This window comes from Urocampus carinirostris, chromosome 11 (genome assembly GCF_059441175.1).
Source record: "Urocampus carinirostris isolate Australia breed hairy pipefish chromosome 11, RoL_Ucar_1.0, whole genome shotgun sequence".
NCBI lineage: Eukaryota > Metazoa > Chordata > Actinopteri > Syngnathiformes > Syngnathidae > Urocampus > Urocampus carinirostris.
The window spans coordinates 33221628-33245013 of NC_142359.1; the positions used below are offsets into that span (position 1 = coordinate 33221628).

At 38.3% G+C, this 23386-nt stretch overlaps 1 protein-coding gene across 6 annotated transcripts in view; it reads right to left on the reverse strand.

The window, feature by feature from the left end:
- Nucleotides 1–1128: 1128 nt before the first annotated feature.
- Nucleotides 1129–23386, reverse strand: part of dcp1b (decapping mRNA 1B) — a 35372-nt gene continuing 13114 nt past the window's right edge. For 4 of the 6 annotated variants that reach the window (XM_088348729.1, XM_088348728.1, XM_088348731.1 and 1 more), the window contains 10 exons: nt 20267–20428; nt 19729–19769; nt 16761–16888; nt 9282–9348; nt 9038–9173; nt 8387–8485; nt 7839–8313; nt 6486–6661; nt 3932–4144; nt 1129–3135 (listed from right to left, as the gene is read on the reverse strand). In XM_088348729.1, coding sequence (XP_088204855.1) covers nt 3079–3135; nt 3932–4144; nt 6486–6661; nt 7839–8313; nt 8387–8485; nt 9038–9173; nt 9282–9348; nt 16761–16888; nt 19729–19769; nt 20267–20428 — 1554 coding nt within the window. In that variant the 3' untranslated portion in view covers nt 1129–3078. Of the gene's footprint in view, nt 3136–3931; nt 4145–6485; nt 6662–7838; nt 8314–8386; nt 8486–9037; nt 9174–9281; nt 9349–16760; nt 16889–19728; nt 19770–20266; nt 20472–23386 lie in introns of those variants that run through there. The other 2 variants (XM_088348732.1, XM_088348734.1) reach the window with 2 other exon arrangements.

The following is a 23386-nucleotide window of genomic DNA, read 5'->3' on the forward strand; positions in this document are numbered from 1 at the left end:
TATGTGATGATGGGGAAATTGAACTGCTCACGATGAATTGCCCCTTTAGATCAAAAGACCAGAGAAGAAGAAGCCTCAACTGTCAAAGTATTTTATGTCCTCAACAATGGACATCAAATTGTCAAAAAGCCACAACAGCTACTATCAAATCAAGGGCAGCTACTTTTACAGTGAAGTAAATAGGTATTTGAACACCCTGCTATTTTGCTTTTTCTCCCAGACCATGGAGGGGTCTGAAATTCTCATCGTAGGTGCATGTCTTCTGTGAGCGAGATAAACTAAAAAGAAAAATCCAGAAATCACACTGCGTGATTTTTATAAGTATTCATTTGTGTGATACAGCTGCAAATGAAATGATCTGCATTTATATAGCGCTTTTCAAGTCAAGACTTCCCAAAGCGCTTTACAGTGTGCTTCTCGTTTCCCAATAGCGGCCGTGATCTGTGCAGCCATGTAAGGTGCTAACCTGCTTATTGGGGGCATTAGGGGTTCAGTGTCTTACCCAAGGACACTTCAACATGTAACACGGAGGAGACGGGATTCGAACTATGATCTCTTGATCCCAAGACGAGCACTCACCTCCTGAGCCACTGACTTTTTTTCTCGAAATCAGATAAGATTTTTCACCCCTCTCAACAATTGTGAAGTAATGTCAAACACAATGTATTAAGTGTTTATGGAAGCACTCATGGATGCTAAAGGCAGAGTGTATCTAGCTATTTGAAATTAATTGTGCTACCAGAGGATGAACAGAGTTGTCCCTCAAATATTGATTAAATCCAAAACCTTACTTTCCCTCCATTAAGTGCGCTCAGGGTGTTGATTTTTTGTTTCCTCCTGCCTTGTTAAACGCAAAATAGTGACATGCAGGTCTCGTGAACGTGTCTTGTACATTCACACAGCAGTGGCATTCCAAAAGATCAGATCTATAGAGATAGGCAAAGTGAAGCCTTGTGAACCAATGAGATCTTGGGTGACATGTGTCACACAATGTTTCACTACTAGTTTCAATTCACCTCTGCTGCTATAAAGCAGCATTGCAGCTACATTATTGTAAAACCTTTGAATAATCAGAATTAATTGTTGCTAAATGGTTTTCCTCAACAAATAATGACATCAATACATGAGTGTGATTTGAAAAACATTTTATTGATTTTTATTCAAGAAAACAATTGTGTTTAATGCAGTTGGAATTAATATTTTACGTTTCTTGGACAAGGTTTCTCAGGGGCTAAACTGAGTCATTGAATTAAAACTTTAGAAGGCTGAAAATGAATGACTGAATGACTGAATGACTAACTTAAAACCCCTAACATTTTGATGGCCCACTGTTTGTAAACAAAGTCGTGTCTTCACAATGTCACCAGTCACTGAAATATGCCACATATCGTTGGAATGCTTAGACTCTTGGGATTCAAGAGATGACCATTTCAAAATATGCTAATCAGAGAAACATCACTATCAGTCCGAAACAAGATCCCTGACATCTATCAAGCTGATATAACTCAGCCAAAAAGTGCTGTAGTATTCCACTTATGAAACCATTCTTCACAAACATGGTATCGTTACATTCACAAGAGTCCAGTGAATTCAATCGTGTTAAACATTTACTCAAAAACACACAATGCCAACTGATAAAAAAAAAAAAATATTAAAAATGTAAAGTTTATCCTTGTATTTAATAGTATCTTATGAATGACCTATATTTCCTGTTGGCAATATCTGTGTATTATTTGTTATTGCAACATCAATTGCAGCCAGATCATCCTGGAAGGAGGATTGCCTTCTCAAGGAGACGCTTCTCCAAAAATAGCGGGGATTCCGATCACTACTCGCTCCCATTTTAACCGGATTCAAGCTTTTTTTTTACCTGTGTAACACGTCAGAAAGAGTGAGTGATAGGTTGGGTCTGGGGTCACGTGACCAAATCCACTCAACAAGCTTGGCTGGAAACCAGGTTTCATTTTCCCGGTCCATGATTCTACGTCACAGACACACGCTTTAAGTGGGGCTTCATTTTACATGCCCACTTTTAATTGGCACGCTTCATTGTGCCCATCACTGATATGCATCAGATTTAGGACCAGATATGAAAGTGATGAGGGTCTGGTGTCAAAAGGTCGGATATGTGCTGTTCATGCGGACCCTAACAGATCGGATATAGGTCGGGTATGTGTAAAAAAAATATATAAAATCAGATTTTCCTGCAGTGTGAACCTAGACAAAATAATACACATCCGTACCCACCAATGTCGAGCAATCATTGTTTTGTCCCCACCAATATATCCTGATCACTTAAAAACAGGGTTTGTACACCTTTTGAATAGCCAAGTTCAAGCACTTTTTAAGGACTTCCAAAGCAAATTGTCTAATGTTTCCAGTACCATTAAAAGAAAAAATCCAGAGTCGATAAAAAGAACAAAAGCCTAAACCTTAGTCGTAAACCCCAACTCTAGCCCCAACCTTATTTCGTAACACTAAAATCGGTTTAAAAACATAACTTGCAGCCCAAATCGTAGCTCGAAACCAGTCTTAACACTGGCCCTAGCTCTGTTTCAAACCATAGTCCTAGCCCCAACCCTATATCAGAACCCAATATTCAGTTTGATACCCTTATGGGGAGCCAAAACCTTTGTTTCCAACCCCAATCCTATTTTGGAACCACAAGTTTAAAACCTTTATTCGTAGGCTAAATTCTAGGTCCTAACACTAGCTTAACACTTAAGAAACATGGCAACAATTTCAAGCATTTAAAAGTGATTGACCTTAAATTCAAGCATTTCTTTAAACCTTGAAAACACATTAAAATTCAAGCATTTTCAAGGATTTCAAGCACTTGCATGAACCCTGTAAAAAAAATGTCCCCAACAATGCCGAGACTAAAACCTCACTCTTGCCTTATTCCAATTGTATATTTCATTCTAATGCTACATTATCTCAAATCAATTATAAGCCTAATTCTTCATAACCAGCTAACAAGAATGTTATGATTTATTCCACCTGGTTCCAAAGTGAGCCTACAATGCTACAATTTATCATGACCTTGAGTCCATAATAAGTTTCCTTTGAATGTCCTGGTTAGCAAAAATACTCGACGTAGGCCTCATATATTGTGTCCAGGAAGGAGCTGTCGGTCTGTAAGACACAAAACGTTGTCATATCATGATCATTTACAAAATGTTACCGTATTTTCCAGACTATAAGTCACAAATTGTTTTTTTTTTTTTCAAATTTTGGTCAGGCGGGACTTATATGGGAAATTGTTGACACATTTTTGATAACCAGCTTGGTGGCCTTGGTGTGGTGCACCCGCCCCGAGACTGGTTCAAACCTCGGCCAAGGCATACCTAAGACTTACAGCATTGTTAGCCATTGACACCTTGCTTGGCGCTCGGCATTAGAGGTTGGAATTGGGGGATTTAGTCACCTAATGACTCCCAATGACACGTGTTGCAGCAAATCTGTTGGGTAGTTGTCATTCTACCCACTATCATCACATCATTTACTGTACACAGTCATACTGTGTATGGGAGCTGACCCCTCAGAAGATGGGACAAGGCAAGAATATTGACACATCATTGCCAGGGTAAAATTTGTATGTTACTTTCATACGAAACCGGAAGAGGGCGCTCCAGGCTTATGTTAATAATTAAAAAATTGCCCGTGTTGTCCCCCATATGAAATGCTCCCCATCCTAGCGTCACATGGGCAAACGTCACCAAAATGACTTTGTGTTTCATGTTTTGGGAAATGTTATAGAACAAACAGTAAAGGCCAGAGAATTTCACCTTGTATAGAAACCAGTTTTGAGCAAGCTGAAAATATTGACTTTGGTGAAATGATTTTATCGATAAAGTTCCCCCAAAAATGCGACTTACACTCCGGTGAGACTTATAGTCTGGAAAATACGGTATCTTATTATTTCTTTGACCTGGATCAGGTGGAGCAAAACTGCTTGAAGCTGACATCTGGACAGAAATCTGCTTTTCTTGTGAGGCATGTGAGCGGAGGAGGTGGGCAAAGAGGGGAGTAGTGCTGTGGAGGCAGCCGGCGATGCAATATCTGACTTCACCTGAGAAAAGATGCTGGGGGAAAGCAGTAATGCTGGGGCCACGGTGGCAGGGTTCTTTGGAGGAGATGGGGCCTAAACACAGAAAACTGTTATCAGTTATAAAACATTATGTTATGATGACAACGAAAATAATTTGCTTTAGTGGGCATTATATGAAATGAAATGATCTGCATTTATATAGTGCTTTTCAAGTCAATGACTTCCCAAAGCGCTTTACAGTGTGCTTCACATTTCCCAATAGCGGCCTTGTATTGCAGCCATGTAAGACGCTAACCTGCTTATTGGGGGTATTAGGGGTTCAGTGTCTTACCCAAGGACACTTCGACATATAACACGGACAAGCCGGGATTCGAACTGGGATCCCTTGATCCCAAGACGAGCGCTCTACCACCTGAGCTACTGCCGCCCCATATGAATTTTAGCCCCTTAGCATTCCGTCCACGGGCCGTCAGACGTCTGAAAAGCAAGTCGTGGCTACATTATGTTATCAGTCACTGAAAAAAGCCGTGCCACATGTCATTGGAAAGCTTAAACTCTTGGGATTCAAGATATGATGACCATTTCAGAATATACTCATCACATCACCATCAGTCTGAAGCCAGATACCTGAAAACTGTAAAGCAGGGAAAGCTCAACAATGAGTCTCTTGGTAGTCAGCTCATGATATCATCATGTATTTAACCAGTAGTACTGATGTTTGACACATTAGTTAGCCGATGAAATTCTGGAAAGAACAGTCAGTGCGCCAAATGACCTATTTACAGTACCTGACCAGGCGGTCTCCCATGCAAGTGCTAACCAACCCCACTTAGCTTCCCAAAATCATTAACAAGTCAGTGACTCAATATTAGTAGCACTTGCAGTGATTATTTTAGTTTGGGACAACATTTGACCTTTTAAAAGAGACCAAAACCGTCTATATTTTCCCAACGGTTCAAGAACAGTACTTAATTTACTTTGGGTACGTCTTGGATTGGAGTTTTAGGCCAATTTTACAGGAACGTTAAGGGTTAAACTTGGAAAATTATATTTGAAAATATCTCATCATTCCCATAGTGTAAAGGGGTGGGAAAGCTTTTGGAGCCACAGGCCACATTGGGTTTCAAAATTTGGGGATCAGGAGTCCTATCCAATTGTTCTCATTTTCATTGATGAATGAATATACATGCAAACATATACATCTTATATTTCTGTTTACATTTTTTATCAAATGGAATAATTTCATCAAATAGGTTTTGAAATGTTCACAATTAAGCAAAATCAAATGTTACGTCCCTGTTTTATGCACTTACTTTGATACTTAGTTTTGTAGTATTTCTGTGTTGTTCTTGAGGTTCTATTTTTGAATTATTTCTGTCGTATTTCCGTAGTACTATATCTGTAGTATTTGTACTATTAATGTAGTTGTATTTTTGTATTTTTTTTGCAGTTGTATTTTGGTTTTTTAGTATTTGGTGTTTTTACTTCAAATTAAAGCAAAATAATTTTTTTTATTTTTAAGTAATAAATGCGATTTTAGTATTTTGTGGTAGTATTTTTGTAGTACACACAAAAAGGGACAATTGGGGGAAAAGCTGGCACAGGAAACTAATTATTTGTTAGTACTACTTTATTAACTATTATTTATACTGTCATCATAATTTTCATTTGGCTGGATTAAAACGCCTGATCGTCCGCATGTCGCCCACCGTCCGTAGTTTGCCCAAGCTCGCCTTAGTGGTTTGGAAAATAACTTCTACCCCAATAAATTTCAGGATTTTTATTTTTGTAGATGATTTTATTTTGTTAGCGTGGACAAAATCATAAGCTAAGCCTCCCATTGAACGAATGGTTTGCACAGTTTCAATCTTTGCTTGTGTTGGTTGCTACCAGAGGTGGGTAGTAACGAGTTACATTTAAAGAGTTACATTAACTTGAGTACATTTTGTACTTTTAGGAGTATTTTTAAATCACTATACTTTTTGCTTTTACTTGAGTAGATTATGAAGCAGAAACTATACTCTTACTCCGCTACATTAAGGTACATTAAACCAGTTAATTAAATCCCCTCCACATAAGTACGGTGTCTGTCTGTCCCTGCCAAGGCCCATTTATTTCGTTAGAGACTTCATTTCCTTTATTTATTTCTGACCCAAAACAACCATTAAGTGACACTTTACACAGACCGTTTAATTTATTTTTGATACTTTGGACTTTTATTATTATAGGATCTGATTGAATGGTTGTTTAAAAAATAAATACATCAATAAATAAGACGTTGCTACAGTTACTCAGCACTTGAGTAGTATTTTTCACCAAGTCAATTTTTATTGTTATTCAATTAATTGAGGACTACTTTTTACTTCTACTTGAGCCATGTTATACTAAAGTAAAAGTATTTTACTTGAATACAATTTTTGGCCACTCTACCCACCTGGAAATGCTGAGTCACCTTGGGACCTGTTGGGGGCACATTGGAGGAAGCCAGAAAGCAAGGGCCGAGGTTTAGCGCATCCGGAAGCGGGGCCGGATTCCGCTCTTGCTGGACCAGCTGCAGTTTGTGGATCAACTCTTCCGGGGAAAGAGCAACGGGGATTTGAGCAGACACACCTAAGGAGGTCACCATATATGCAGTAATTAACTTTTGTGGGACACATATTTGAGTTATATATTCTAAGAATTGTTTTTTTTCGGAGGGGGTAAATTTCAAGAGAAACATGTACAGATTTGCAAGAAATAAAGTCTGGAACATTTGTGAAGAAAGAAAACCTAAAATTCACAAGAAATTTGCAAGAAGGAGACATTATGAAACTCAAATTTAATAACAATAATAAACTCAAAATACTTTATTGACGAATTTATGTGTCGGGGGCTCACAAATTTGCCAACTTCACAGTGAAAATTTTGGACAAATTTACCATTAAAAAAACTCAAATTGCAGTTTTTTTCCCTGGGGGGAATTGTACTGAGAAACCTATGTTGATGATTTTGTCTAAGTTTCTGTAGTGAGGTGCTTTTCAATCATTTTTTTTCTTTGTCTCTTTACCCTGTCTCTCTTTGCCTGTCTCAGCATCTGTGTTAAATATATTTTTCACGGGGTCACTTCAGGGTCTGCTCCACTTCGCGTCTACACTTCATAATCAATGCTTGTACTCTATTAGGTTTGAACTGTGTGGAGGCTAAATGTAAAAAAAAAACAAAAAACAATGCCGATGAGAACGCCACTGTGGCCAAGTGTAGCGGAGGTGTAATTGCACTTTATTCTGGGAAAGTTAAAACAAAAACGTTCTCCCAAGTCAAACACGAGTGCAAGACTTTTGAAGAAACCTAAGTTACGACTTTAAATTAGCTGGAACATAATTTGTTTACGGCATAATTTTGTTTGCCTGTTTCAGTTTTCATTCATCACAACCCTATCACTTTTTACAGGTAAAAATACTCATTCAAGGAGACTTGTCTCTGCATCCTCTACAAAAAGTTAGGGGAATGTGTAAGGGCAAGTTTCATTAAAGAGCTGTCACGAAAGCAGCATTTAGCAGTCTGTAGTGGTAACCTTGGGAAATGCTCGTGAATTTGAATTTACTTCGTAAAGGAATGTAGATTGTTATAAAAACTCATGTATCATACTCGTGTGCAGAAGTGCTCAAAAAAGAGGTGCAATTTGTAGATAGGTCTACATATAAAAAACATTTACTGACATTTATGGCTATAAAGTTGAAATTTCATTGAGAGCTAAACACTTTAATGAAATGGAATAAATTAAAAATGATAGTTCTACTGGAATCACCTGTGTTAGATGGTTGCTGCTTGGAGTGGTCAAAAAAGGGTTGTTGGTGAAAACACGGCATTGCGCAACAATGAGCGGAAGCATTCTGTAACAGTCTCTTGGTTAGATCTTGTTGTTGGTGATGATGCATCTGATGGTGCTGAACGTGTTGATGCCGAACCCGATCGAACGGACCGCTTTCATCACACTGCCGGTAATCCTGGGCCTGTGGTAGCTTCTGAAATGCCCCGCCAGGTGCCTGCATGAGCTTCACGATGGCCAGGCATTGTTGATGAGGATGCTGAGCCGGAGCCTCTTCCGCCAAGGAGGCTGCCTTTAGCACAGCAGTGTTATAGGTGAGGGTGCGGGCCACAGGAGGACAAAAGGATTTTGCCGCACAAGGTGTAGATGCTGAGACAAGTTTGAATGAGGTCGGCTGTTGAGCAGCCTCAAACAACACGGCCAAAGAGCGTGGCTTGGACTTGCTGGTGTCATCCTACAGAGAAAAAATGAGATGAGTAGATCCAGGGAGATAGTGAAAATGGGAAAAGCAAGGGTGGAATCTGTACCACTGTTGTGGGCTTCACAGGGATGGGTTTGATGACGTTGGGTTTCCCCCAAAAAAGACTGCTGCTTCCAATCTCCTTTGGCTCGCAAATCGACTTATCCTGTCAATGAGGAGAGTTAATGTATTTGATGTATATTTTACTGTACAAATTAGCCAAAAATCTGGCTAGTGGTTAAAAGTAGTGTCCTAAAATTATTTCCACCCCTTTTAGGAATCAACTGTGCAATACAGTATAGCAGCATGATTATTTTTGAGATTATAATTTAGCAGTTCAGAAGTTATTTGTGAAAAAAACATTTATAGGCATGGTACTTTTTTATTTAACAAATGCTTGAGCCTGTAAATAGCTTGTTCTTTGGTTTCAAAGTATAATACAGTATTTAATAAATGTTTCTAGCACTAAAGGTTTTGACTATCGCAGGTTATTTTTTAAATGCAACCCCTGCATCACTGTATATAAGTGATGCAAATGCAGATAATTTATGTAACCAATGTCGTCAACTTGAATACTCAAGTGACCACAATCACATGATCAATAAAACAAAGCATTTCTGAAAACAGCGCCCTCTACGGCGTCTCACAAATAGAGCCTTGTCTGTGCAGGGAATTTCGTGGCTAATTATTATTATTTTATTTTTTGCAAGCGTGTTACCTTGTCATACTGGCTGTGAGCTTTGGTCAGCATCTGGATGATGTCCACCGCCTGCTCTTTGTCATGCACTCTACTAACACATTCTCCTTGGGGCAGCCAATCTGTCTGCACCACTGCCTTCTCTTGCTGTGTCAGACTTTACCCATACAAAAAATAACACACTTTTATCGGGGTCAACCTACAATGTAATAATCTTTTGTAATGACATTTGCAAATTTGTCCAGGAACCAAAAATTCCACTTACATTTTCATCCTCTGGGCGATGCGCCGGCAGTCAGCTTTGTCATAGAACCAAATGCCGTGGATGACCACTAGAGGGAGAGGTCTGTTTTAAAAGCAGGGTCATAAATAGCAACAAAAAAGTCCACAAAAGTGAGTTAAGTCGCTTAACAACAAAAAGTGGCCAATCGATGTTAAGACCAAGGTCAACAAATACTGGAATTATATTGCCAACGTGCTGAACAGGGTTTTCCCCAGGGGTTTTCCATACAAATTTAAGACTTTTTAAGACCTTTTCAAGACCACATCCAATGAATCTTAAGACCAATTTCGCACCCGTTCTGGCATACAGACGCGGGAGGGCCGGCGCCACCAGGCTACGACGGCATGGACTTTAAAAGGTATTGACTACTCGGGGGGTGAAGTTAGGTTTGAAATGGCGGCCAGACCGCGCTGGCACCACCACTGTATTGAATATTTTGAAACATATCTGCATTATTGTGGGGAGAACTCCTACACGTTCTGTGCCTAATTGAAAAAAAAAAGGGTCCCTTTTAAGGACATTAAATATTGTTCATTTTGTTTTGATATTGTGTTCGTAGTTGATGTTATCAACAAATTATGTTTAGCATGGTAGCACAGATTCAACAAGGTTTGTCAATTAAAATGCTTATAGTTTAGCCTTTTCTTACTTTCACCAAACTCACGCTACACAAAAAAAAATCCACGCTGACAAGCATAAAATCACTTTGAAACCAATGGGAGCAAATGTTCTCCTAAGCCTTTACAATGTCTATGTGTTGCTCATGCTTACACATGAAACAAAATTGGCCAGAAGTGAGGGAAGACGACAACAACCGATGTCGTCCCAGTAGGGCCTGGGAAAGAGTCAGCCCAGCACCAAATAAGTAACTGCAGTGGGAGACTGCCTGTTTGAGTCACAAGCACTTCACGGTCTTGCGTTGCAATGATGTCTGCCTAACCGGGAGGGGGGAGCATGTGAACTAGGGAGGATGGGCCAACGTTTGGTGATAGGGTGGCTTCAAATCATGACAAAGATGTAAAGTTTGCTGGAATGAAGAAAACGCACGACTCCGATGCAACTTGAATTCTACAAAACTGATGCTGGGTCGTAGTTACTATCCCAAAGAAATGGGGTTGAGGACTTGGTCAGCACTCCTGCTTTAATCACAGTGAGACCACCCCTGCATTTCAACCAGTTACAGTCCATGTTTATTCCTACTTGGACCTGCTAACAGGCACTTGGAACCATGCTAAAAAGACTTTTCACCAGGAAACTCAAACATGAAAGACTGCTGGAAGAGACTGAGGTGCGATTCAAAGGTCAGCTGATTTCAGAGAAGGACCTCGACTATACATGCATGCAGCCTGGAGGTAAGACATCATCATTTACATTATTATTATTCCCAGGAAATAATAGAACTATGTTTTACTGTTTAATTTGAATTTCTGAATATTATTTCATATTCAGGTATTTTACTTCATTACTTGATAAAGTTCAGTAAATACAATTTAAGTATTTGGGGGCCTGATGGTAACTTGTGTTGATTTCTTCCGTCGGCCCATTACCACTCTAAACAAGCACGAAAAACTGAAATGATATAGCTATTGGATTTTTTTAGCTGCTGCCAAACACTTGGTTGCTGCTAAATGTTATTGTCAAATGTTTTTGTTGCTGCTAAATGTTATTGCAGTACTGCTACATTACAAATGTTATTGCACTACTTTCAAATGTTACATCGCACTACTTCTCATTGCACTACTGTTACGATGCACTTTTTTTGCACTTTTGTTAAAACAGTCTTTAAGTACCAATTTGTAAATATTTTTGCCTATTTATCCTAACAGTCATTTAGCATATTCTTCTCTTTGAAGTCTTTATTACACGTTTACCCTGAGTGCCATGTTAAAATTATTTGCATAAATTGTTTCAAAATGTAGATGGCAATGACAAGAATGACAATTCAATTCATTTGTATTTATTAATAATTTGTATAGAAGTTTTACTGTCACACCGACACACATCTAAATGTTGATGCCAAATAAGTCCGAAAATTAAAATAGGACTCAACAGGGCCCTCTAGTAGTCATTAATGTCAGGCCCTGGGTAGAATAAACATACGGGTCAACAAAGTGGTTACAGCATGTTATATTTGGCTAGTATTCAAATCAAGTAAGAACTAAAAATGTGAATTCTGCACAATTTAATTTGGGTTTGCAACAAATGATTTTTTTAATTAGCTTTTTTATTTGTGTATAACGTCTATTGTGTTATACGCAAACCCATAAGTTCGATTAAAAACTATGCATATAATGTTGTTATACTTATTCTTGGGTCAAGCTAAGCATTGTAAGTGACAAAGGTTGAATACGTGTACAATTGATTAAAATCATTTATTGATAATGTAAACTATGAACACAATACAAACATAAAACGTACAATGGATTTATTGAATGTCCTTCAAAGTCTGAATGACCAAAGAGTTGTTTCCTTTGTAAGGCTTTTTTCTTTTGATTATATTTTTCAGGACGACTTTCAGTTTCTTCCATACTCTAAAATGTGTCTCTGATACTGTGAATAAGAATAGTGTGATAATGAGAGAAAAATATTTTGTATGTCATCTGTATCACTGGTGGTCTAGTGGTTAGAATTCTCTCATCGACGTGACCGAGGGTCGATTCATGTTGCTTACAATATGTAAAAAATGCATCTATAACGTGCACTTAAACTTTTTCTTTCAGGTTAAAAAAAATCTGCGTTCTACACGAAAAACTATGGTAATATTAATTTAACAAACACATATGCAGAATGATAATATAATTAAGTTGCATTGTGTTTGTTCACACCATGTCTCAAAATTGTAAAATATGCTTAATCATTATGGCCTGAGTAAGAGCAAACCACTCGCGTCAGGCCGAAGGCATTCACTTCTAAAATAATCTCTTTTAACAATACTCAAAACACTCACTTGTGCGGGCTGACCAAGATTAAGGATTGTGAAAGAAAAAGACAAACCACTTTTGATCCAGACATCAGGGAAGTTTTAATACAAAGAAAATTGGTCTTTAATCATGTAAACTTAATCATATACCGTATTTTCCGCACTATAAGGCGCACCTAAAAGTCTTAATTTTTTTCAAAAGCTGACCATGCGCCTTATAATACAGTGCGCCTTATATATGGCTCAATATTAAATTCGCAAGGTCTCGCAACTTACGCAACAGCCGCCGAGTCGATTATTTGCAAATACAGACTAATAAAACATGTTTCTTTATGGTGTACTTTAGCAAGCTTGCTAAGCTTGCTACGCCATTGCTAAACTCGGCCAATTGCAGGGTTTGTTTTGGCCATCTAGCCAATCCGAGGCTCCGAATAACTTCAGCCAATAGAGATCGATTTAACGGATGATTGACACATCTTCTTCGGCCAATTGCAGGGTTTGTTTAGGCCCTCTAGCCAATCCGAGGCTCTGAATAACTTCAGCCAATAACGATCGATTCAACGGAAGATTGACACATCTTTTTCGGCCAATTGCAGGGTTTGTTTCGGCCCTCTAGCCTATACGAGGCTCTGAATAACTTCAGCCAATAGCGATCGATTCAACGGATGATTGATACATCTTTTTCGGCCAATTGCAGGGTTTGTTTTGGCGCTCTAGCCAATCCGAGGCTCCGAATAACTTCAGCCAATAGTGATGGATTCAAATGATGATTGACACATTGGTTAGCCAATGAAACGCCGGTATATAAATCCCAGCATACACCGCGGACTACTCCACGTTCGGGGGAAAATCTTGTCGGCAGCGGCAAGTTAGTTGCAAGACTTTGCAAATTAATTTTGTTCCATAAATAAGGCGCACTGTATTATAAGGCGCATGGTCAGCTTTTGAAAAAAATAAAGGCTTTTAGGTGCGCCTTATAGTGCGGAAAATACGGTATTTTTGTTAGGTTTTTTTTTACTGATCGAAGGTTTTTTCTGTACCAGGAGGCACAACATTTTACACACTGTCCCTGAAGATGTTAATCTAGGCTTCCAGTCTGAAATTACACGTGAATATATAACAAAAAAAAAAGCATTTATGCCATCTACAAGCCAAACGATAATTTGCACAGCATATCTCAAAATGGCGTTGGATTTGGGTTATTTTTTGTTCTATTTTGTTTAATTCAAAGGAATAAACACAGAAACAATTACTATCTTAATTATGTCAAACTGATAAGTTTATTCTGTTTTTAATATTGGACACCTGCTTTTTTTCTCTCTGGAAAAAAAATATTGGACACCTGCAAAGGATAATTCATGGGATGCCAGTTCGTTATTTTGACTATTATTGAGCACTGTTCATTTGACTACTACATGATTGTCACTTTATTTGATTTCCACACATGTTAGCGCAGATGTTAATTTTGTGACCCAGGATATTTAATAAAAAAAATGGGTTAAGGGGAGGGCCTTTACAACAGGTTGTACTTTGATATTTGAAAGCTTCTCCCCTGTCCTTCTTGCAGGTTCAGAATCCATTGGCCAGACTCCTTTTTAATTAATTTGATTGGTCAATAGTGACAATGATGTACTAGTAAAACAACTAACAGCAGTGCACAATAACAGTCAAAATAACAAACTGGCATCCTATGAAATCTCCTTTGAAGTTTCCAATATTAAAACAGAATAAACATCACTACAAAACTAATGGCAGAGACTCCCAGCATAGAATCCCATCAAGATGTGCGCAGCCACAACCGTGGTTCCATATGCTTGAAGTTGGCAACAGCAAAACGGAAATGACAGTATGAATCTTTGCTATTTATTTTAAGCCCCGGCTGCCACTTAACGCCAACGGCCATTCCCGGATGTTGCAGCATTGCAGAGCGCGACATGTTTGCTTAATGATAAGATTCCTAGTCGATGCGGAGGTCATAGAGCAGGGTGGGCGGCCATACCCGTCCCTAAATAGCCCGCCTGCTCAGACGTTAAAATCCCAAGCTCAAAAATAACCACGGCTGAGAAAATATTGTGCTCCTGTGGTGTGTTTTGAACGACTTTAAAAACACAATCACATAAAAAAAAATAATCGCAATAATCACATTCTTTTCCCAAGGTTATCTCAAGCAATCTGAGATGTTCCCGTCTTTTCTCTCTGTGAGACAGGAAGGAAGGTTAAACGTGTTCGCATTATCTGAGCCCGCTGCAATGCATCTAATCTCAGCCGACCGCCGCGAGAGTGCCGACAGGCTCTCGTCTCTCGGTGCGCTGCTCTGAGGTTTCGGCTGATAAACCGCCACTCCTTAAACGGTAGCTCATCCATGTGTGTCGGTCTTTCGACTATTTGAGCGACAGCCCTGAGGAATCTCAGCCACGTTTTCTTTACACCTTGTTTTTTGGGGTTTGAGGCAATTCAAATACATTTTTCTCAACTCTGACTTCAGGACAGAGAATCCCACCATAATTACAAGCCACGACGCAAATCAGGACAAAAAATTACATTAAATTCATTGAATGAAAGGATTGTGCAATATAAACCAGGAATAATAGAATTCCTTCTCGTTTTTTTATGAACAAAATGACTTCAAGTAATAATGGAGTGGTGTGTCTTCATGCGGGCTTAATACGTTCAAGGATCATGCTAGTGGCTCGAATTGCTCATGTAACAAGAACATATTCCCGATAGAAAATGATTAAAAACTAAATGATCTGTTCCCAACCTTCCAAAAGAATTCAAGTAACCCTAAATAATAATAAAATAAATAAGATGATATTAACAAATAAATTCCAAGTTCCTTATAAGCTCTTACAATAATAATAATAATAATAATAATTTCCTTGTATTGTCATTCTGTGTAACAATGTACACAGAACGAAATGTCGATTGCACCTGACCCGTTGTAGCGAGCCGATGCAGCCGCAGCCAACAGAGGGCGCCGCCGACCACTTTTTAAGTCTTAGGAATGACTCGGCCGGGGCGCGAACCACCGACCTCCCAGTCTCAAAGCGGGCGCCTTACCATCTAGGCTACTGAGCTGGTATGACGCCGTAACGGAAGTGTGTGGGTGGTGCGGGAGGATTGGGGGCAGGAATGCGGGAAAAGTGATACTTAAGCACTTAATATACACTTAAAATTAAAGTTACTGTGATTTTTAATGAACGTGAACACAACAACATTTCACATTTTACAGCACAATTTTTTATTGCCTGTAGTTCTACAGTAATTAAACTCCTCTGTTGTTGGCTGGAAATGGATGCGCAAACTGCATACTTGTCAATTTGTACATTTTCCTTGTAAATTGCGTACGCCATATAAAAATGTATGTAAGGGAAGAACAAAAACGACCCATTAGTCCTGTCCATTTCGGGTTGAATCCGAATAGTCTCTGTCACTGGTAAATTGTTAATGAAGATTAAGTCTGCGGAAATCCGCAATACTATGTATAATAAGCATCACTTATTACAGCAAGTAGGATAAGAACTAAGAAATATTGTTAAATGATTTGTGCTGTTTCTCTGGTAGATAAAATAAACGTGTTTGCACAAATTAGATTTTGCCTTGCTGTGAGTAAATAGATGCTATGTTGTGTTTGTAAGGTTTATTACCGCTCACCAAAGGGAAAGAAAATCATTAATAAGGGGAGCAATTGGTTGAAGTTGACAGGTATTAAACTGGGACGAGCTGATGCTAGCGGTGAACGCCCACTAGTGGTAACATCTGGGAATACTTGTAGTTTGGATCTTCTTTTGTTTAGTGAGCAAGATTTTTATTCCAAATAAATAAGAGGTGCTTGTATATAAGGATACCACTATATTCCCTTTAACCCTTAAAAAGTTGCATTTTTAATGAAATCCAAGACACTTTATTTCAGTAGCTTTGGTCATTTTTAACAAACATAAAATGACGACTTAGTGTTATCATGAGGTAGCACCACGGTGACCATAACACCGTTTTTTGTCATCCTTTGTTTTCAAGATAAAATCCATATCTCATGTACTCTTTGCTGTATCTGCGTTTCGACATGCTCAATATTGCAATATCATATTGCACTATTATAACAACTCAGACCAGTCTATAAAGACTGTGTTGTAAATATATAAATTTTTGCGTTTTATCCTGATGGTCTTTTTTGTGTTTGAAATCTTTATTACATGTTTACCCTGGAGTGGCATGTCCAATCTCATCGCAGACAATATTTTACAAAGTTTTTATCAATGACAGTAAAGACAATTTAATTCAATTCAATCCAATTCAATTAGAGTGAATTGGTGAGTGTAAACCCACATTAGGAGGGCATTACTGCCATCTACTGTTAGGGGGAGTAGTTGACCCTCAGTTTTTTTTTTTTTTTCATTTTCCCAGCATTATTTTGTCAAGAAAAAACGCCCGCAACCCACAGCTGAGAGGTCAATTACCTACTTTTAGGTCACCACCCACCAGTTGAGAAACACTGTTTTAAATATCTTGGCAAAATATTTGTGCATTTGTTCCGATCTTACGTCGTGCGTTGCGGTAGAGCAGGAAGGGGTCCTGGAGTTGGAACTCCAGGTCTTTGTTGATAGGTTCAGTCAGGTTCTCCATGCTCAGTCTGTTCATGATGGTGAAGCCATGTGTGGGCGAGGCCAGCCTGCAGAAAATATATTACGGTGATATTAAAAAGTATGTGAACCTTTTGGAATTGTTCACATTTCTGTAAAAAAATCACTATCAAATGTGGGCTGATGAAATCACACAGATGGAAAAAAAGTGTCTGCCTTAAATAAAATCAGCCAAACATTTATAAGTTTCCATATTCTAATGAGGATCACACGCAAACAATGACAGAAGGGTGATAACAGAACCAATTAATTCAATATTTTGTGGCCCATTCTTTGACAGCGATAACTTCAGACAGACACTTCTGTAGCTGCAGATCAGTCAAGCACATCGATCAAGACTAATCTTGGATCATTCTTCTTTACAAAACTACCATCATTTACTCAGATTCATTGGATATCTGGAGTAAATTGCAATGTTAAAGTCTTGACACAGCAAAGCAATAGGGTTGTAGTTTGCACTTTGGCTTGACCTCTCAAGAATGTATCTTATTCTCCTGAAACCATTCTTAGGTTGATATACTTCTGTGGTTTGATCATTGCCTGGTTGCAGCATCCAACCCCTTTTCAGCTTCAACTATTTGACCAACAGCCTAAGGTTTTCCCACACAACATCCTGATAAACATTTTAATTCTTCTTTCCAATATTGATTGCAAGTTGTCCAGGCCTTACACAGCAAAACTGACCCAAGCCATGAGTCTTCCTAAAGCATACTTCACAGTAGGGGATGAGGTGTTGATGTTGGTGAGCTGTCCCATTGTTCCTAAACACATGTTGCCGCTAGTTTCCTCCAAACAATTCAACTTTGGTTTCATCAGTCCACAAAACAATTCATCCAAAATATTGTCCGTGTTGACCACTATTCGCAATATTAAATGAGCAGCTGACTTTTATTGATGGTTTTTGTATCCTTTCTCAGGTTTATACTTTTTTTTTTTCAAAAACAAAATTATTGGTCACAGATCTCAAGAGTGCACGTTAGATAATGGTTCTAGTCTAAAAAAGTATTTCAGTGGTTGGTTTTATAGTGGGATTTAGGTCACTCTTCAGTGATTGGGTACACACGTGACTTGAATTTTTGGTAAAAATTGGTTACAATGTCTTATTGAGTCTTATTACTTATTCCTTACCCTCTTTCTTCCTTCAACATTCTTTGCATGCTATTCTCATTGAAATATGTAAACCTATTAATGTCTGCAGGGGTTTAGTTAAAGCAGACATTTTAAAAATCTGTTTTATAATGACAAATGTCAAATCACATTTGATGGTGATCTTATAATAATAATAATAATAATAATAATTTCCTTTGTATTGTCATTCTTTGTAACAATGTACACAGAACGAAATGTCGATACACCTGACCCGTTGTAGCGAGTCGATGCAGCCGCAGCCAGAGGGCGCCGCCATTATACCAATTAGGTATGTCTCGGTTGAGGCGCGAACCAGCGACCTCCCAGTCTCAAAGCGGGCACACTACCATCTAGGCTACTGAGTGCAGAAATGTGAGAAATTCCAAAATGTTTTTTCATACCAATGTTGTTTAAGTATGGGACAATATTATGCTCATCATGAACTGCACACATTAACCCTGGGCAGTAAAATACAGACGCCTCCCGACTTACGTACATTCGACTTACGGATTTCGGCAGATACAACCATTTTTTTCAGGAAGTCGAAAAATATCTGGACGTTGCTGTACATTAGATTTTTTATTGTGTGCACCTTTTTCAGAGTAGAGGACAGTACTGTAGTGCTTCTTCCCGCCGCGTGGCGCTGTGAAAGGTCACCCAGCATCCACATCGAAGAAGAAATCCGGTTTGTACTTCCTGGGTCGTGTGTAATCATAACAACGTGTACTGTATTGCTAGTGCGCTATGAATTTTGACGTTTCTATTGTTTAATATCTCTTGCATCCATTCAATATGGTTGGTGTAAAGTGTAAGGAAGAGGCGAGCCGCTTCTTTTGAAACGAAAGTGGAATAAGAAAGCCTAATACGGTTGAGAAAATGGTTTGAACGCTTTTTTTTGGCCACAGAGGTGGACCTCTTGAAGCGCAAGTAGAAAAGTAAGTAAAACCTCACTTTATATAGCATATCATTTTTTTAAATGTTTATTTTTTAGTAAAAAACAATACAGGTTACTTATACAACATACTTGTATAAACCATAAACATACAGAATAGAGTACTGAAGCAACTTAAGAACGATCGTTCGGAACCTAACTCGTTCGTAGGTCGGGCAAGGTCTGTATTACAACATTAATGTATTTTTATTTGTTTAAATAGATGAGAAGTTCGGGCCCAAAAAATAATAACTAAATAAATAATATAAATATAAATTATGTATATGAAATAGGAATATATACATGTGTGTAAAGATCTCTACTAATGAGCTGTGAATTGCAATGTATAAGGATATAGTGATTAGTTATAGTGTTAATCGATGACAATGTATCACATACTGACAAGAAACCAATCTCAGTTTTAATTAATTCCAGAGTGCATTGTGTGCTACCAACATTTGGAAATCTCAGTGTTTGCAGACAGATTTACTAATATTTTTTCCCAAACTTCTTAGATTATTTGTTTGATTTGTTAATTTTGTTAATCTGATATTTATTGCAACGTGCCATAAGGGACGATTCAGGTGAAGAAATTACAAATGAATTCGAAATTTTGGTAGCAAAATTGTCATCATTGCAGCTCTAATTATGATGGTTCTCTTTTCTTTAATTACTAACTAATTATTAATCAACAATCCACAACTAAAGAACTGATTTTGCAAATTGTGGGTACTGGTTTTGTTGTGTCGCTGTACAAAATGTTAGAAGGTCAAGTGATAAAAATGAAGTTGTTTTATTGGTGATGATAACCTTGTGTAGATGAATAGTGTGCCCTCCACTTCAGTCTTTTCCTGGAAAAACAAACATTCAAGATTAAATAGCCCTTCTTTGTTTAATATGGGTTCTAACGCTTAAAATAATATCATAGGAGCCAAAAAACTAGTTTATTTAAAGGCAATGCAGGCTTTGTAGAGGGGACAACATTTCTCAATTTATTGAACCATGTCTGAAATACCAACTAATAATTTTCTATTACTTTCCCATTGACCAAGACTTCAGAATTTAGGTGAAATATTTTTATCAATATGCATCACTAAAAATCAATACAAACACGAGTAAGACATTTATTACCACAACAATCCCCCCTTACTTACACAAAAAAATCGACCCATTTCTACTAAAAATCCTGCACTTTTAGAGTTTGAATTTCAAAACGACAACTAATAACGAGTATTTGAATCAACCCTTGACATTTAAACATATGCGAGCAAGTTTCAAAGCTCGCTTTGCATAGTGCAGCAAGCTAAACTCAGTTAGCAACGCCAATTGAACTAAACTTGCAACTTACCCATTCATTGGCTTTGTTGTAAGTGTAAAGGGCCACCTGGCTGGCCACGTCCACGATGGTCTTAATGTAGGGGTCGTGTCTCTGCAGAGCTGCCAGGCTTATTTCCAGTCCTTTGGAGCGCAGACCTCCGCTGCTCACGGCGCAAGTCGCTGTCATTGTTGCCTACAGAGCATTAGCTTGCTTGTTAGCATTGGCGGCTAAACTACTGTAAGCAAGAAGGGGAATGTAGTGTTGGGGTGATAAACGAAGCAAACAGGAAGGACAGAATGAAATTAGACGTGTACGAATAGGTATTCAGCCGACTGGTTGAACGCGTAATGAAAAATAAATAAAAACAAATTAGAAAAACAAAAAATGGATGTGTTTTCCAACCGCTACTACCATGAGATGCTTTGGCGTCAATACGAATATTGTAAACAAGCAGGCACGAGCAGTCGACATGCTCGTTGCACTCAAGATTTCACAGGCGCAGCAATCAAATCGGAAACATCGATCACTCCACTTTTCTAACACAGTGTTTTTTCAACCCTTTTTTGAACCAAGGTACACTTTTATTTATAAAAAAGTTCCGAGGCACACCGTCCATCGTAAATGTTTGAAAATGAAATTATGTCAAATATTTCATTGTACTACCTCATAAGCAGATAATTAGTAAATAAAAAGAAAATAATACTTAAAATAAAACAGAATGTTGTGCTTTATTTATGTTTTGACTTTTTACAGGACAATCTTAAACTGCTTTGTTGAACAAATTAGGTTATTAAATGTACTGTGCTACCTAATGAGCAGATAATTTACCAGCTCAGTAGCCTAGATGGTAGTGTGCCCGCTTTGAGACTGGGAGGTCGCTGGTTCGCGCCTCGGCCGACTCATACCTAATTGGTAATATGGCGGCGCTCTCTATTGGCTGCGGCTGCATCGGCTCGCTTCAACGGGTCAGGTGTGTCGACATTTCGTTCTGTGTACATTGTTACAAAGAATGACAATACAAAGGAAATTATTATTATTCGTGTATGAAAAGTGTATAAAAATATACTGCCACCTACTGATATGGATGACTATTACAGTTCCTTGTCTGAAGATAGCAAAAATACTGAATAATAGCCTCATTTATTTGAAAGATAAAATTGTGCAAATTCCTGCGGCACACTAGACAAGGTCTCACGGCACACTGGTTGAAAAATTGCTCTCGTTGTTATAATTGCTACTCCCCATATTAATCGGAAATAAACCTTGCAAATATAGCGCAGTACCTCTTTCCCCAAGGCATGACAGATCAGGTCGAATAAAAAGAAAGATAATTTGTTTAAACAAGTTTATTTTATTTACGAAATAAACAACAAATCTGTTGTCTGTGCAGTCCTTTGAGGCTCCTCGTGGTTAAGGGCTATACAAATAAACACGACGTGACTTGACAACACAAACAATAGCATCTTCCATAGTTCTTTCCCAATATGCAGATAATATTTGCCTGTGTACCTCGATCACATGGGCAGAACTTGCCAGTTTTGGGGGAGCTCAAGCGATTCTTATCTACTTGGTAATAAAACAATTTGTGTTTGAAAACATAGAGGCGGTTTTCTGGTGTGAATCAGAACTTGCTTAATGGGTTCATGTATGCAATCCTACAACTTATGACATTTTTTTGTCCGTGCCTCAATTGTCAACACAGGCTGTGCATTATGGCATTGAATTTGAGTCAGCAGATGTAGTGGTTGCAAAAAAAAACTTTCTGAAGAGCAAGAGGGACTCCATTGAAGACACGCTATCACTGTACAACATACCTGTCAACCTCCACGGCTTCATGCCCGTACAAAGTGTCGTATTTTCCCGTACAAAATACAAAAAAAAAAAAAATCGTACACTACATATATTTTTTTTAATGATGCATGATGGGAAATTTCCAGGCGGCAGACGCATGCGATTGACAAATTTGCGATTTTCCGTACAGATTTTCTTGTACGTCGTACACGTCTTGAAATGCATAAAACACGTACTTTGTACAGCAAAACCGTACAGGTTAACAGGTATGGTACAACCTACTGGATATTTCAATGTTTCCAACTCTGAACGTTTTGCCAAACAATTCCAATAAGCAGCTTGAGCTGCAAAAGGTATTTTAACGCACTACATGCCTGACTTCGACTACTGGTCAAAACAGACCCCGGCACCTGGCTTAATGTCAATTAAAAAAGTGCAACACCAAAAAGTCTTGACAGGTTTGCAACCCTCAAGGTCAAGCGACACAGCTCAATCCGTAAATGTAGGGTGGATTTATGAAGTGTCGAATAGAATGCATCAATGTATCCTGGTTGGTTCCATGCTTCTTCTGCATGTGCTAGTTTGTCTTTAGCCTTTTAGAAATAAATTAGTATAGAGTCTCTGCTGACCACAAAATCTAATGTGATGTTCACAAACGGGAAGTTACACTCCTGAACAGTGTTGAATGATTCTAAATCACTTTAAAAGGAAAAAAAAGAAAAGAAACTATCCACCAAAAACTCTGGGTGCTCAGTCCCCCCAGAGCTCTGATCCTACGTTGCCCCTGCTCAACCATATTATAAATCTCAGAAGACACCATCTGCTTCCAGTGATTAGAGCTGAAATCAGCAAGAGATCAGTCAAACCAAATAAGAGTTTTAAAATAGTATAAAATGTTTTCCTGCACAAAAATGTTATAGGATGTACAGAATTTGAAGTGATAAAAACATATAAATATGGGTAAAACGTGTAAGTTGACAGGTATGACAAAAATTTTATGAAAGAACATCGGCGATTTTGGAAATGTCTTGGAAGAATATCGCTGATTCGCCTCACATGCATTTCAACTTAATATTTATGACACTGTATGAGTCTGTGATTGCATTTAGGTGGTTCTTTTGCTACATCACAATTTATAAATATTTCATTTGTATAAATCGGTAAATCGATCGGCCAACAACCGGCTGTCAAAGCTGTTCCTTGTATTTCATTATTTTTGTAATATATTCAATGTATATTGTACTGTACAGAACATGAAAAAAATCAGCCAATCCTGTGTTTGAATTGTTTTAGTCATGCATCAATCCATTATCTGCACCGCTTATCCTCAGTAGGGTCGCGGGGGTGCTGGAGCCCATC